The sequence below is a fragment of the Protopterus annectens genome, chromosome 1.part1, assembly GCF_019279795.1.
Source record: "Protopterus annectens isolate FY-2018-M chromosome 1.part1, PAN1.0, whole genome shotgun sequence".
In the NCBI taxonomy this organism is placed as follows: domain Eukaryota; kingdom Metazoa; phylum Chordata; order Ceratodontiformes; family Protopteridae; genus Protopterus; species Protopterus annectens.
Window position 1 is genome coordinate 753,449,353 of NC_056726.1, and position 15,643 is coordinate 753,464,995.

The 15,643-nt window shown below is 39.8% G+C and overlaps 1 protein-coding gene across 1 annotated transcript in view; it reads right to left on the minus strand.

The window, feature by feature from the left end:
- Positions 1-15,643, minus strand: part of DNAI1 (dynein axonemal intermediate chain 1) — a 2,249,827-nt gene that overhangs the window by 401,570 nt on the left and 1,832,614 nt on the right. Inside the window, exon 15 of the mRNA XM_044077834.1 lies at positions 10,645-10,732. Coding sequence (XP_043933769.1) covers positions 10,645-10,732 — 88 coding nt within the window. The remainder of the gene's footprint in view (positions 1-10,644; positions 10,733-15,643) is intronic.

Sequence of the window (15,643 nt, forward strand, 5' to 3'; positions counted from 1 at the left end):
TAACTCAGAGGCAATTAGATGAAGGGTGCCCTCCCTAACAAGGACAGAAGGGATTCTTGGGAGTATTTGAAAAGGACAACCAAGATAACTGGTGAAGAGAGATCATCTAGAAGTCTTCCAAAGAGTTATGGCGAAAGGCACATTGGTTAAATAATTAATTAATTTCCACCAAGAAAGGGTAAGAAAAGATCTTGGGGGTGTTTAAAATCATGGAACTACTTGCACTCATGTCTCCTAATGACAATACCTGGACTAGCTGTTTCTGAATTCTTTTGCGATCCTTTGTAGACAGAATTTTGGAAAATATGGGAGTTCTACCTTAAGACATAGTATGGCCCAGTGAAGTGTATGGGTAGTATATAACTTCAACATGGCAGCATCCAAGTTAAGCTCTTGTAAACGTGCTAGGGAGGGTAAGGGGAATGATCATTAAACTGTATACAGAGACAGACAAACAATTTACAGAATCCTTCTTTCCTCCATGCGAAGACCAATGAAGAAGTAGGAATGTACTCATACTCATATTTCTCCAAGAGGGAAAACCCTTGAACAAATTTATTCTGAAGATCATGGCCATCTGAAAGAGAAGCAAATCTTGGCCAATACAGAGAAGAGGCAGAGCGTGACCACTGGAGGGGGGGGGACTTTCTCTAGTGACAAGCCAAGATTCTTAGGGTAACTGGACAGGGCTTGAGCCCAAACCCTAGCACAAGAAAAGGAAAGTGACCTCCCAGCTGAGGCCCCCATGTGAACGGGATAAATCTAGGAATAGTGTGGACCCACTGAATGCAACATCCCCATGTCCCAAGTCCACCCCAATGGCAAGGGTAATACAATTAACTCGTGGGGATGACCATAGCTCTCAACTTCTTAGAGCAAGAAATCTGCAGAAAGCTCTAAATAACGGGGAGAAAGGCTCAAAAATAAGGACAATTTTTAAATACTGTTCTTATAAACCTGGAAAGCTATTAGAATAACAGGTTTTGTATTAGCATGAATTTTCTGAGGTCATGAATATCTGAGTGGGTCATTCCTGTTGGGTGAGACAGTAGGTCTGGATTTGGATCCAGAATCCAAGGTTGGTGGATTAAGTGAGGAGGAACTGACTTCAATCCTTGAGGATTTGCTAGAAAACCAACGATTTTATAAGGAACAGACCAAAAACATGAAGCAAAAATCTGGACAGTTGATATGCATAGAGCTGGCTGCCACTCACAATCAGGTGTAAGTCTCCGAGGTAAATCCATGCTCTGAGCCATAAGAAAGCCAGTCCCAAGGAGCAAACCTGTGGAGTCAAAGCAAAAAGAAAGGTAGTCAAGATCTGTATGCAATCCCGAAACCATACAGGCATAAGTGAAAACAAAAACTCACCCAGGCAGTGTTGAAAGCCAGCACCAAAGGACCTGCCTGCATAGCAAAAGGGACAACTCTTCCTTTCCTCTTTCCCATGCTTACTGAAGGCAAAAAGAGAACCACGTGTTTGTGTTCAGGAAATTCTGCACAAGCACTGCACAATGGAAGAGCTGCAACACAGCAGGAACTGAACACACACCAGGCACTGCCACAGTCAGATATGATGGATGTCTTGGATCCTAAGAAATAAGCAACCTCTCAGCAGCTCCATATCCAAAAGCATTGGACCCGGGAATAGCTCAGCTTCCTCTGGACAGCTAGCTAGTTGTCAGATCCTAGGCTTGGGATCCTCTGATAGAAGAAAGCTAGCAGCTAAAATCATAAGGGTTGTCTTTCTTCTTTTTTTTTTTTTTTTTTGTAAAAGGTTGGATCCGAAACCTCGGATCCAATGAAAATAGGAAAAGTTGAACTGACCCAACCTGTCGAATCCGAGTAATGCTTTGGCTCCGTAAGAAGTCCTAGGATTTGAATATCTCAGATCCAATGGAATGGGAGTAAGTTGTAAGAACCTGATTGGTCCAAAACCTGTCAGATCCGAGCGGTACATTAGATCTGGAGAAGGTCCTAGGATCCAAATACCTCAGATCTGAAAAAAAAAAAAAAAAAAAGGGAAAAAACAATCAGACCAGACCTGTAGGATCTCAGAGACGCTTTGGATCTGGAGGAGGTTCTAAGATGTTTGGATCTGAGGGCTAGGATCGGATGTCCTGTTGGTTCCGTTACATCATTACACTGATTTTTATTTTACATACATCATTTTATGGAGGGGGTGTGAGCCCCTGAAGAAACCAGTGCAATATAAGGAAAGACACCATGAAGCTGCTCCAATCACTCTGCATTTAAGTCCGATAAACATAAGAAAGTTATTGCTTTTCACGGCTCACCAGGAAAGTTCAAACCAAAATAAGAGGGCTGCACCAAGCACAGAGGATCTTTGTCCCCCTCCAAAAAACATACTTGCAAATGTCACTGACCAAAGCATGTCACAGTGCCATAAAAACACAAGTGAAAACTAAAGAAGGTCAACCATACCCATCAGTGCTTTTCTGGAACTGACAGTAGACTGAGGAACAGAACAAAATAAAATAACAGTTACATGTTTAATATAATACAGTAGGAAATAGCATAGTTAATATTCATTTGGCCTCAAAAAGGATTTCTTCAGAACTAGAAGTCCTCTACTCACTCCCGTCCACAATTTCAACCCTTTTCTTCTCCATATCCTTTAATTGGAGTGTACATTGTGATGGATAAGAAGTCTAGAAATGCAACGGCTGACATACAGACTTCAAACTAGGAGTGAGAAACCAGATATTCAAAGTACAACAGAAGAAGACAGGAAAACAATAATGCAAATGAAAACGATATAGACAGCAGTACCCAACTGAAAAGCAGCTATGGAGACATAAATCTCTGCTGCTGACAGTACAGAACAGGGAAATCTCTTGCTGTGAGGCAGAAAAAGGTATAGCTGCACAAAAGACAGAAAGCATCCCAAAAGAAACTAGCTAGTTTAACAGGCATAGCGGAAGCTGTGAGGAGCACCTGTGGCTAACCCAGGATTTAGATAATACTAATTGTATTAGAAAAAAACAAGTAAAAAGAAAAGTAACAGTGAATTTCTTAACAGAGGAAGAAGGTACCATTAAAAAGAGAAGAAAAAACTTATAGGCTTAAAAAAATTGCATTTGAAGAAAAGAAGAAGAAATACAATTACCTAATAGCTCGAGATTTAGCAATTTTCCATCTCACCACAATGGCAGCAAATGAGATCCGAAGGGAAAGGGACAGAGTGGTGCATTACTGGAAGAGGGAGGAGCTCAAAATTAGGATCCAAAGTCTAGAAAATGGAGCCAAAGTCCAATCCAGATGAGAGCATTGGATCCGAGACCCAGAGGTGAGGAAGAATGACAAGTACAACATCAGAGCTACTGATAAGAACTGAATGGGGGAAGTGAACTGTTAAAAGAACAAAGGAAACAAAACAAGTAAACATTATTACAGCATATTTAGAGGCTATATTGTAAACTGTAGTTCTGGGTTAAGCTGTATTGTATTAGAATAAATGCACAACACACAGAGAAACAATATGGATACAAAAAAGTTAAAGAAAAATTAATGGCAATGGTAAAGTTAAGACCACATTCAGGGTGAAGAATAAGTAGGGAGTGGGGAAGTATGGAGAAAAGATATACAAGAACAGATCAAAATGAATAAAGAAAAGAAAGTTTGATGTCCAGACAAAAATAAGGCTGTATACTGAAGGTGAAATTATCACACTCTATGGAGGTAAGAACAGGGCCAGGCAAAGGCTTAAGCCAAACAACAATTTTTTTTCAGCTTGGTTGGGAGACTTGGGAAATAGAGATAATCTGAAAGCACTTTTAGAGGGAAAGGAATGAACCGCAATAAAAGGAGGAGGAAGGAAAAAGAAAGAATTACAAATAGCCACATGAAACATCAAGCTAGCCTCAAATGCTATAGAGAAAAAAAAGTACATTTGAAACTTTACTAAAGGAGATTTGAGTCAACAATAAGAGAAGGGAAAAATACTAAACCTACAATACCCTGGAAAAGAATCTGACAACAAAGCTGAATGTGGGGAAGTGGTGGTGAAAGTATTCAGAAAGGAGTGTAAGCCATAATGTAGAGACTGAGGAGGGTTAAAATAAGAAGATGGATGATATGGAAGTGAAGGATTAGAGGCGTCAGATGGAATATAGGCAAACCTAATGCTCAAAGTAGGGGCAATGAAAAGAATTATACAGAGACTTTTTTGAAGCAAGAGAACAGATGAAGAGAGAGATATGGAGGTCATAGAATGGGAACTTTAACATTATGGCAGACCAAGGAATGGAACAGATTTTGCAAAAAAAAAAAAAAAAAACATGATGAAATGAAATGTGGAAGAAAACATGGTGAGTGAGAATGTGTAGCTATATGACAAAAGTGAAACCCACAGAAAGGGGAGTACACATTTACAAAAACTGTCTTATGTAAGCAAGGAGACTGGAGAGAGTATTAGGTAGTTTGAAATGCTTAACAAAGTGGTACAGATTGAGATGTAGGAATAACACACATCAGACTATGCTATGGTAGTACTAAGAGTAATAATCGAGGAAGAACAGGAGTGGCTAGTGTGGAGATGGGCAAGACCACAAATAGAGAACTTACAAGCAAAGCAGAAATTAAGGAAACTGTTATAAAAAGCAGTAAACGATAATGAAAAGGAGATAAGTTAATAGGTGAACACTAGTGGGATGAGATTAAAGATACAATGAAGGGGAATCTAATCATGGAAAAGGGATGGCAAAAGAGAAAACTAGAGAGAAAAACAGAGACAAGCAGAAAAATTAGCAATGTTCCAGAAGGTGATACAGGAAGGCAGTCAAAGCAGGGATCAGCTTAGGGGCAAAATGCAGCAATAAGGGAGTAACCAGGGAGAGTAAAACTAACAAAATCCAAAGAAACTTTGCAACTGTATTGGAAAGACTAGTGGTGTGTGACAGACAAAAGGAAGCAGAGAAAGTTTTGGCAAAGAAATATAAAAACAGGAGACAGGGATGTAACCATCTTGAGTAGTCAGGAAGGAGAAGCAACACAGGATGGCAAAGATATTAAAGACAAATTTAGTAGATGCTTCCAAAAGTTATATGAGTAACAGAAATGAGTAGACTGAAGATAGAAAAGGAGCGAGGAAGGGTATGAGGTGACATAGAACCAAAGGGAAAGCTTAAATGCAGACATCATTACAGAGAAAATTAATAGAGCAAAACACAAAATGAAGGAAAAGAGGGTGGAAGGACCAGATAGCTTCCGAGTGGAATTCTACAGAGGGAGAGGAAATATTTTGTGAGGATATTAAGTGAGAAGTACAGGAGAATATTGCCATCAGGCCAACTATCTGACAGCATGAACAGAGTGAGGGTGGCAGTAATTATGGAAGGGGGAGAGGACAGGGCTGAGATTGGGAACTACAGGCCAATCTCACTAATAAATATTGGCATCAGAGTACTGCCCATGGTCATAGAGGGAACTGTGAAAGACTGGAATGCTCTAAATAATTTCACTGAGGGTTAACAGAGGAAAGAAAGAAAGAAAGAGAGAAGTCCTCTTTGATTTTCAAAAGACTGGCAAAACAGTGAGAAGAGACTTCCTCTGGAAAGTATTAAAGAAAATGAGGGTCATACCTCTCAACTGTCCACATTTGAACAGAATATCCAGATTTCTGCCTCATATTTTTGGTCAGTCCCTCATAAAATTTGTGGTTTTCTGGCAAATCATTGATGAGTGAAGTCACTAAATAATAACAGGCAGTGAGCTTCAGACTTCATATCCTTCAAAAAATGCATGTTAACACAAAATCTGTTACTCTAGCAACTTTCTAAGCTGATAAGAGAAATATTTAAAAACTGTCCCTATCTGTGGGCCTTCATCTCCCCATTATCATAGGCTTTGTGCAAATTTCTTGGGCAGGAGGTTGAGGGGTATGATGAGGGTAGTAGTAAAAGTTAATAAAATGGACTAAGGCAATCTACAGAGAAACTGAGATTGAGAATATGATCACTGGGAAGCTTTCAAACACAGTGACAGCTGAAAGGGTGGATTAGAGCAAGCTGTATGCTTTCACTAATAGTCTTTTTTTCAGATATGATGTTTATTGTTTTTTCTTGTTATTAGAACAGCACAGGTCATAAATCGAAAACCGAACGCCCTTTTATTGACACATATTAAGTGAAATACAAAAACCCTGAATGCCCAGAAAAGCAAATTATTTCCCAGGGGAAAAAAATCTCTTGGCTAATACAAAAAAAAAAAATTCAGACTGTATGAAGTGGGTGGCTCCGCCCGCCACACCCCCCTAACTAAATATACCAAGTCCGAGATCACACTACAGTGGAGGAAAGAGCAAATCCCAGATGATGGCCAAGCAATTTTTTTCCCCTGGCCATTCAGAGAGTGGAGGGTGGCCTAATGGTTAAGGTGTTTGCCTTACAAACACAAGGTGCAAGGTTTGAGTCTCACAAGGGATAATTGGCTAGGCTTAAAATGGCTCGCAAGGGCAGTTAGCTTAGTACTAACCTATGAACTTATGAACTTATTATGTGTCGATAAAAGGGCGCAGGGTAAACAGCTCGTTCGATGCAGTAATATAGACCCGTTAATACCACCATAGAAACTACTACATCCTTCTGATACCCTGGCATTTGGCTAGACCAATCTCTTAGCTTTCAACTACACATTCAAAACACGTGCAAAAAATTCAACACACTACTGTTCTGGGCAAACAAGCTATCATCTCTTCTGTCCACGCCAGGCAAAGCTGCCATAGGCAAAATAGTTCTCTTATCTCAACTCAAGTATGGACTACCCATAAGCTGCAGGCTCAAAGAAAAATGCCACCACCTTGCAAACTATCTCCAATAAAATCTGCCAATTCATTACTAGCTCCCCTACTAATGAACATCAGTGTCTAACTCTTGCCAAAGCTAAATGGCTACCAGTACATTTGAGAGCCAACTTCCTACGAGGATCACTAATTCACAAAGCCCTCTCTCATGAGACATCTTCCCCTCTCACTCAAACTTTTCACCAATCTCCCCTACCACACAAACACAGATAAAGTCTCAGAAGTATCCCTCAATCTTAATCCACCCTACTAACTCCAAAAACAAAACTTCATTTCACTGACCATGCAGTCTCCATCCTAGCACCTAAACTATTGGACTCCATTCCACTCTCAGTCAGAGACATCCAGATGTCCTCATACTTCGCACAACTCAAGAACATCCTCTTCACCTAAACAAAGCACAGCTGACTCACACAGATCATGTTACATGCACCCTGGAGCTCTCTCACACACCCCATTATTTCTATTTCATTCTTCCTTATCTCGTCATTCCCTCACTTACTGCCTCTCATTCATCTTACCTCCCTCTTTTCTTTGCAACTCTCAAATTCCTCTCCTTTCTATTCCTCTTCCTTCTGCATGCATCTCTCTCCATACCTCTGTCTTCTCCCTATGGTATCCTTTCTTGCAACCATTCTCACTTGCTCTTCTAATGTCTTCATACCTTTCTATATAATGATATGGTGCTATTCCTGTAGCATAAGCCATTTAAATTATTATGGCTACATGTTATCCAAAAAAACTTGGCTAAGCATAATTCCATTTTCCATCCATGTTTTGACTTTGTAAACTGCTACTTGAACTAAATGTTGTAGCATATTTTTGCATCTGTGTGTATATCTTTTATAGTATATCCTTGAATCTGTAAATGTGTTTTGTTCATTTCCTATGTGATCCTGTTCACATAGGCTGTGCCTGCAAATGGTCCACTGAGATCAGTGCACTACTCCGGTAAAGAAAAATAAATAATGGAAGTTCACTTCAGAAGCCACCGTAATGGGCTTGACTAACCCTTCCTTCAACCCAAATGAGGAAGGGCAGAAAGCTTTTGCAGTGCTTGATTCATTAACATATGCTGGAAGCTGGATAGCAGAGCCATAGCTGTGGAATTTGAGTCCAAAGATGGCAGAAGAAAATACTCTCTTGCCAACATGTTCAGGATCTTACACTCCTTTTCAAGCAGTAAGGTGAACATATGCTGAATTCTCTGTGACTGCACTACACAGCAACAATTACAAAATAGTCATCTCTACAGTGCTTACAAAGGAGCTTACTCAGCTAAGATTTGGGCTTGTGGAGGACATCTACTTGCGGAGAGCAAAGGGAACAGTATATTAATGCTTTCAAGCTGTAAAATATCATTCTTGAGCACTGGATCCATAGAAAGATGTCTATGGAGAAGGTAAAATAGCTACAAGCCACAATGGAAACCACAGAGGAGAAAAATTAATGTCCTTGCCTGTCTCAAAGCTAAGAATCTCTGGATCCTCCATGTCCCCTTCCCAGGGCATAGAAGGGTAGGGAGATTTTGCCCTAATCCTGCCTCCTGGGTGGTCAGGCCTGCATTTGGCTGATACCTGGCGGGGGGGGGGGGGTGAACATTTGCTAGAAGAATGACAAAGCTGAATAAACCCAGAAGGATTGGTTCCATGAAAAGTCAAACAGTTGCCTCACATCAAAGACAAGACCTGCAAGCCATCTCTCACCCTGATGATCTAAGGGGAACCCTGTAGAGAAGACAAGAGACTTCAATCCTGACTGCAAACACACAGCACATTTCAGGGGACTCAAGCAACCATTCCAGAGGTGCAGGCAAGTCATGGGCAAGCTCCAATCATTCCACTAGAGGAGGATTTTTTTTTTGTTTTCTTTTCTTTACACTGTGTTGACTAGATTAATCTCATTAGGCCAATGGCCTCTTTTCAGGGTACACCCAAGGTGATATTCATTTTGACTACAAAAAATTTGGGCAGGGCACCAGGTTAACTTTCCCTACTCTTTTTGATAAATGTTGTGAGATCATTTAAATCCACCTAAGCTACCATCAACTTAGACAGATGGGGCTTCAATTTAACGTCTCATTTGAAAGATAGTGTTTACACCTTGGTACATAACATGGAAGTCAGTTGCAAAAGATGTACTCACACATCCTCTTGTCATTTCCCCATGTGGAAAACAGGCACTGGCTCAAACCTTTGCTAATCAAAGTTAGGCTGGTAAAAGGCAAACCCTGCAAGACCATCCCAGTGTTGAGTTCTCAAAAAAGTGGTGACTGATTCTACATTCTAAACTCATTTCTTTGTGGTGATCTAGCATTGCCTGGGACTAAGTGAGGGATCCCCCTGACTCTTGAGTTCAATATTCTCAGCCACCACTGTTTTACAAGATATAACAGAGGCAAGGAATGTCTCTCTCCAGCATCCTTGGGTTGAAAAGCTGGCATTTATGGCAATGCTTTACACTGTGCTCCTGTTCTAGACAAGTGAGACAGTGTCATTGCAGGTCTTAACTAATAAATGTGCAAACGCATGATTATTTTAAATACCTGTATTTATTTAAGCATTGAATATGCAAAGTTTCCACAGTAAATGTCTGGCTCAAGATCCAAACTGTGTGAATGGCAGAAAACAACTGGTGAATGCATGAGGCTAGGCACACCCACCCTGTGTGTGATATAACAGCACATGGTGAGAAAAGTCACTCATGCTCCTGAATGTGAAAGCTGAAAAGAAAAAAAGAAGCCAGGCTAGGCACTGCAGGAGAGAAAGTTCCCTCAGTCTACTCACTATGGAGAACACACCATATACGATTAAGAGTTCATGACCAGAAAGAAAGCTTAGCCAGACTTTATCCAATTTTATGACTGGGTTATTGGAAAACTTGATAGCAGTGTACTGGTACATGCAGTCTACCAGGATTTCATCAATGCTTTTAACAAGGTATTATACAGCTAGTTGCAAGAAAGGAAATGGGATCTGAGACTAAAACTAGAGAAATGGCCTGCAGCAAGTTGAAGGATAAGGAATGCAGGATTGTTGTGAAAGAAATGAGGTCAGGAATAAGGGAAATCACAAATACAGTAGTAGGGACAGCGGGGTCATCCTGAATCCAGTACTCCTTGGTGCTCACTTCAGATGTGTGATGGAAAAGATAACATCATCCTCTTTGCTGGAGGCACCAAGATAACTGCAACAGTGAAGGCTTGAAGGAAGTGTCAAATGAACTTGGAAAGTCAAAGTACGCAGACAGATGGCAGAGGTTCAATATTGTAACATGCAAAGCACTGCACTTTGGCCACAAAAACCTTGAGTTATCAGTGAAGGACAGTGCAACACAAGATGAGGAGGAAAGAAAAAACAATGGGGAAGTCACACCTGGACTGGACAATCAGGAGCAGAATGAGATAAATATGACAGCAGTAAAGAAAATGCAGACATTTTTAAGTTTGTATCCAAGTAGTAACCCACTCATCACATTTTTCATGACATATCATTTGCAAATCTCAGAATACGGTCATGGGATATTTTAACTTATAAAAATAGTGAATTCCAAGAAAACTGAGCTCAATGAAAAAATGTTGTTTATAAAATGACAATATTTAGTACAAGTTTCTAAAGGAAAATATTTATTCAAATAAGATTATCATAAAAAAGGCATATGTTGCATTACTGAATTAGCTCTCTCTAACTCAGTAAAATGATTAAGCATATTATCTCACAGTGAAAGAACATCCTTATTGCTTATTTCAGAAATTACTAATTAAGGAGTCCATGGCTAATTAGCCCTTTCAAGTGCCAAGAATCTTAAAAACATGCTGATACCTAGTGTGTGCAGCTGCATTCCCTCCAGCCCATCTGCTGTACTTCCACCTATTGACAACTTGATGATATCCGTATAAACAAGTTCATTCTGCAAAAAAAAGAAACCCCTTAAAATTAATAAACATTCTCTAAAAAACACATCATGTCATGCTTTAAAGTGATGTGTTTGCTTCAGATAATAAACGTTTCTGAAAGAAAGGCTTAATGATTCTTATCAAGCATAGCAAGGGCACTGATCAAATAAAGGAAAATGTTACATTCCTTAAACAACAATAAATAATTACTTAGCTCAAAAGAAGTACATCTATGACATATGTCTTCTATCTTACATTGCACATGGCTAGGATGAAGAGAACCCAGGGATTGGAGATTTTTTGTCACTACAAAATCTCCAGTTACCTCATGGGATATGGCATCAATCACCCCACACATTTAAAAGTTTCAGGCAGGAAATTCTCAAATGTATAATAAGCCTTGTTTTTGTACTTTTGTTGTTCTGCTTTCGGATTTTTCCAGTTAGGGGTCGCCACAGCGGAACTCCGGTCCGCTAATGATTGGCAGTAGATTTTTTTACGGGTGCCGATGTGCCAGCTCGATACCCAACCTACAGTGAAGGCACGCCCATTCTACGCATGTCATTTGAATGTCACTCGACCGCGGAGAGGACATGCAGAATCCACGCAGAAGGCGCTCCAGCCGAGAATCGAACGGGAGAACCTCTTGATGTGAGGCATCAACGCTACCGCTGCACCACCGCGGTTTCCATCTCAAATGTATAACAAACCTAAAAACTAGAAAAACAATGCAGAATACAAACAAAGAGACAGTACACCTTAAATGGATTGTAATACTGCTCAAACTGCTCAGTAAAAGACATGGACATCCTAAGAGACAAGAAAAGCAAATATCCTCAACCCTTTAAGTGAAATAAACTGCACACTTACAAATTAATATATGTGGTCACATACACAGGTAGAATCATATGCAGCACATAAAAATGTTCAGTCAACGAGCCATCATGCTACAGAATCAGAGCTGTGATGCCAGAATAAGAAAAGATAAGTTTTGATTGTAAAATGGAAAGGTGTTTTCAAAGAACTTAATTGAATAAAACTAGTGACAATGATGGCCTGCAGATAACGCACTGTGTAGCTACTGCCTATATTTACCATAAATCACGGCAGTAGCAGTCATGGTTAATCCACATATTACGGAAGACTTGTCATGGTTACTTGCTTAATTATGCCTTGAGTTCCCTTTCAACCTTTTGTCCTGAAGCAACGGGTCACATTAGAGGTACAGACTGTTTACAAATTCCAGCAGAATTTCCATGAATTCAGAGTTTACTTCACTGACTTTCTTAAGACTTAGGCTTGAAGATTTTGCAAGAAGAGAAAAAAACTTACTATAATTTTTACCTCAAACACAAAAAGTAAAACACAATGGGCCCAATTCAGAAAGTGTATCACTAGTTTTATACAAGGAGTGAACCTTATAGGTTCATAGGTTCATACTAGGCTATCTGCCCTAGGGCATTTATAAGCCTAGCCAGAATGTGTTTGGCTTTCGCCACCCATTTTAAATTTATTTTGCTATGCCCTTTTTCGAGGTTAGTATACTGTGCCTCTGTCTAACAGTGACACAGAAGTGATACCCGGGGTAAACCTACGATCTCCCATCCACTCATCAAGATTCCTCTTGAAGAGAGTCAATGAGGGACTCTGCCTAACCTGGACTGGGATTTTATTCCAGAGTGAAGGGAGCCTCTGGGTTATGAATCTGTCCCTCCAGCATGTCCTATTTATTTCAGTGCTGAGGTTCAAGTATCTCAAGCGCGTAGCTCGATGGGATCTGGATTTTCTGAGGTGCAGCATGTCCATTACTTCCGGGTTGGACATGGCTTTATACGTCAGGCACAGATCGCCTCTGAACAGGTGGTATGCCACTGAGTAGAGCTGGAGTTTCTTTAACCGGGCAGCATATGGCATCTGTTTGAGCCCTTTGATCCTCTTGGTGAGGTACTTTTGGGGTCTTTCCAGTTGCTGCAGGTGTCTGGTAAGGTACATCCCAAAAGGGGCATTGTACTCAATTATGGGCCTGATGAGGGATGAGTAAAGAGGCACAATGACCTCCCCTGATCTAGATGTGAATCCCTTCATGATTAGGTGTGCTATATAAAATGTTTTTCTAACCACTTTGGCCACGTGGTTGTCAAATGAGAGATTGCTATCAACTTGGGTCCCAAGGTCCCTAATTACTTCTTCTATACTTAATGGATTACCACCTATGTGGTAATTTGTGGGCACTTTGTTTTTGCCAAAGGGGATGACTATACACTTTTTGGCATTTAGCATGAGGCCATGGCTCTGGCACCAGTTGTCTGTTTCTATGAGGCTCTTTTGGAGGATGCTTGTGTCGGCTGGAGAGTCGATTATGGCACCCAGTTTGCAGTCATCTGCGAACTTGGTCAGCCACAGTCCTTCCGTGTTGGCCTGTACCTCCGAGAAATATATACCGAACAAGAGAGGTCCCAGGACTGAGCCTTGTGGGACACCACTTGTAACTGGTTTGGAGTCTGACATGGCTCCAGCAATTCTAACCATGTGGGTTCTGTCCTTGAGCCAGTTTGCAATCCATCTAGTGACATAGGGGTTTATATTTAAGCTGGTGCCATTTCTGATTCAAAGACAGGCCTACCACTGTGCTGCAATATGATGAAGTGCATCACCCCAGTGAGATATATATATAAACAACCCAAAGCCAGCAGAAGAACGAATAAAACAACAGGAAAATCCACAACTTCAGGAACAAATTTATTCTCTCTCTGACGTCTCGGCCGTAGCCTTCAAGGAGTATAAACCTTACAAATAACAGAACTCAATTTATACTGAATCACAAAACAATTATACAATAAATCAATTAATATAAATTAGTTAAATTCATTACATCAAATCAATACTCTCCAATTAAAGTCTTCATTAAGACCATAGGGATGTAGTGTATTGAATTTCAAAATATATACAGCTTCTTTATATAATAAAATTTGTTTAATATTAACACTGACATGACAGGAATGGTATATTTGTTCCAAAACAGTACCTTGTAACCCCTCACTTTTACTCTGGTGAAAATTTTTAAAATGCATAGCCACAGAACTTTCTTCCTTATTATTAATAATATCCCTGGCATGCTCCAGAAGCCTAACCTTAAAAGCCCTTTTGGTCTCTCCAATATAAAATTTATCACAAGGGCATTTAAGTGCATATATCACCCCTTCAGAATTACAACTAAAAACATTACATGTTTTGAAATAGACATTGTTAATATAAGAAAAATGAGAAACTATAAAATTGCAGGCTTTGCATTTGCCACATCTAGAGGTTCCCTTTATAGATAGGCTATGCTGTATACTAACTATAGGCATAGTAAACTTACTTTTTACTAAAAAATCTTTAATATTTTTCCCTCTTCTATAGGAAAATTTAAGATGTGCATTCAACCATGAAGACACACTACTTAAAGAACTAAAATATTTCCAAAAATGGTTGATCACTTTAACCAATTCACCACTAAAACAGCCAAAAGTTGTAACAAAATACATCTTTCTGTCTATTATTCATATCATTATACTTTACTAAATCTCTATTGAACAAATTGTTAGTAACTTTTTTACATCTATATCCAAAAAATCGTTTATAACTATTTGTTATTATTTCATCACTATAACCCCTTTGATGAAACATTTCCATTAATAAAATAAGTTCCTTTTTAAATACAGTCTCATTATTGCACAATCTAGAGATTCTTACCATTTCTCCATACGGTAGACCTTCCATTGTATGTGGAGGATGACAACTAGTGCCATGTACATATTGTATACCTCCTTCAAATTTCCTATTAACTGATGTCACTAGTTCTTTACCATTAACAATATTCAACACAATATCAAGAAAACAAATAGAAACACCTTTTTTAAACCCATCAAATTTCAACGAAAATCTATTATTATGTAGATCTAAAATGAATTGATCTACCAAAGCTTCACCATCTTCCAACAAAAAAATCAAATCATCCACAAACCTATAGTATTTAATAACATATTTACGAAAAAAATAATTCCTGTATAAAAAGGTGAGATATCTCTGAGGCAATGCCAGATGCTAATGAGGCATTGTGGGGGAGCTGCATACTCTAATTAGCCATGTGCTCTCCATCCCAGAAATACATGAGTTAAGACATTTACACAGACAAATGATTCAGAGAAATACTCAACAGAATAAAGCAAAATGTCTGCTCCTGGCCATTTGCATTAGTGAAAATGAACAAAAGGTCATGCTCATCTATCACAGTAGAGGTAACTGCTGAGGAGTTTAGCAGTCAGGTATTGTAAGCATGTGTGTGAGCATGAAGGTCTGCATGTTCGTGTGTGTGTTTCCCTAGGAGGTAGCAGTAGGGGGTTATTTGGGGGTTAGGTAGGTGTGTGTGTGTGTGTGTGTGTGTGTGTGTGTGTGTGTGTGTGTGTGTGTGTGTGTGTGTGTGTGTGTGTCTGGGTGGATTGGGGTGGCTGTCATACTTCCAAACACCCCCCCTACATTAACAAGCAAAGCCTGCAACACTGAGTCGGGGAGACACTAGTCACTAGGAACAACTCTTACTATGTGGATGGGGGGAATACTAGCCACCAAAGATGACCCTAACTATGTGGTTTCGGAAGAACACTAGACAGCAGGGATAACTCTTACTATGTGGGTATGGGAGAACACTAGACACTAGTGAAAAGTCCTTAAGATTGTGCCTTGATGGCACTTAATCAAGAGACCAAGGGGGAGGGTAACACTAGACACCAGAGATACCCTGCATATTATACCTGAAAGGCGCTTACAAAATGAAAAACTAATACGTGGGTTGGGGGTGGGGAACACTACAAACTAGGGTTGTTATCAACAGTGTGTCTTAATGGCCCTAAAATATATCCAACCTCAGCATCCTCCCACCTCCC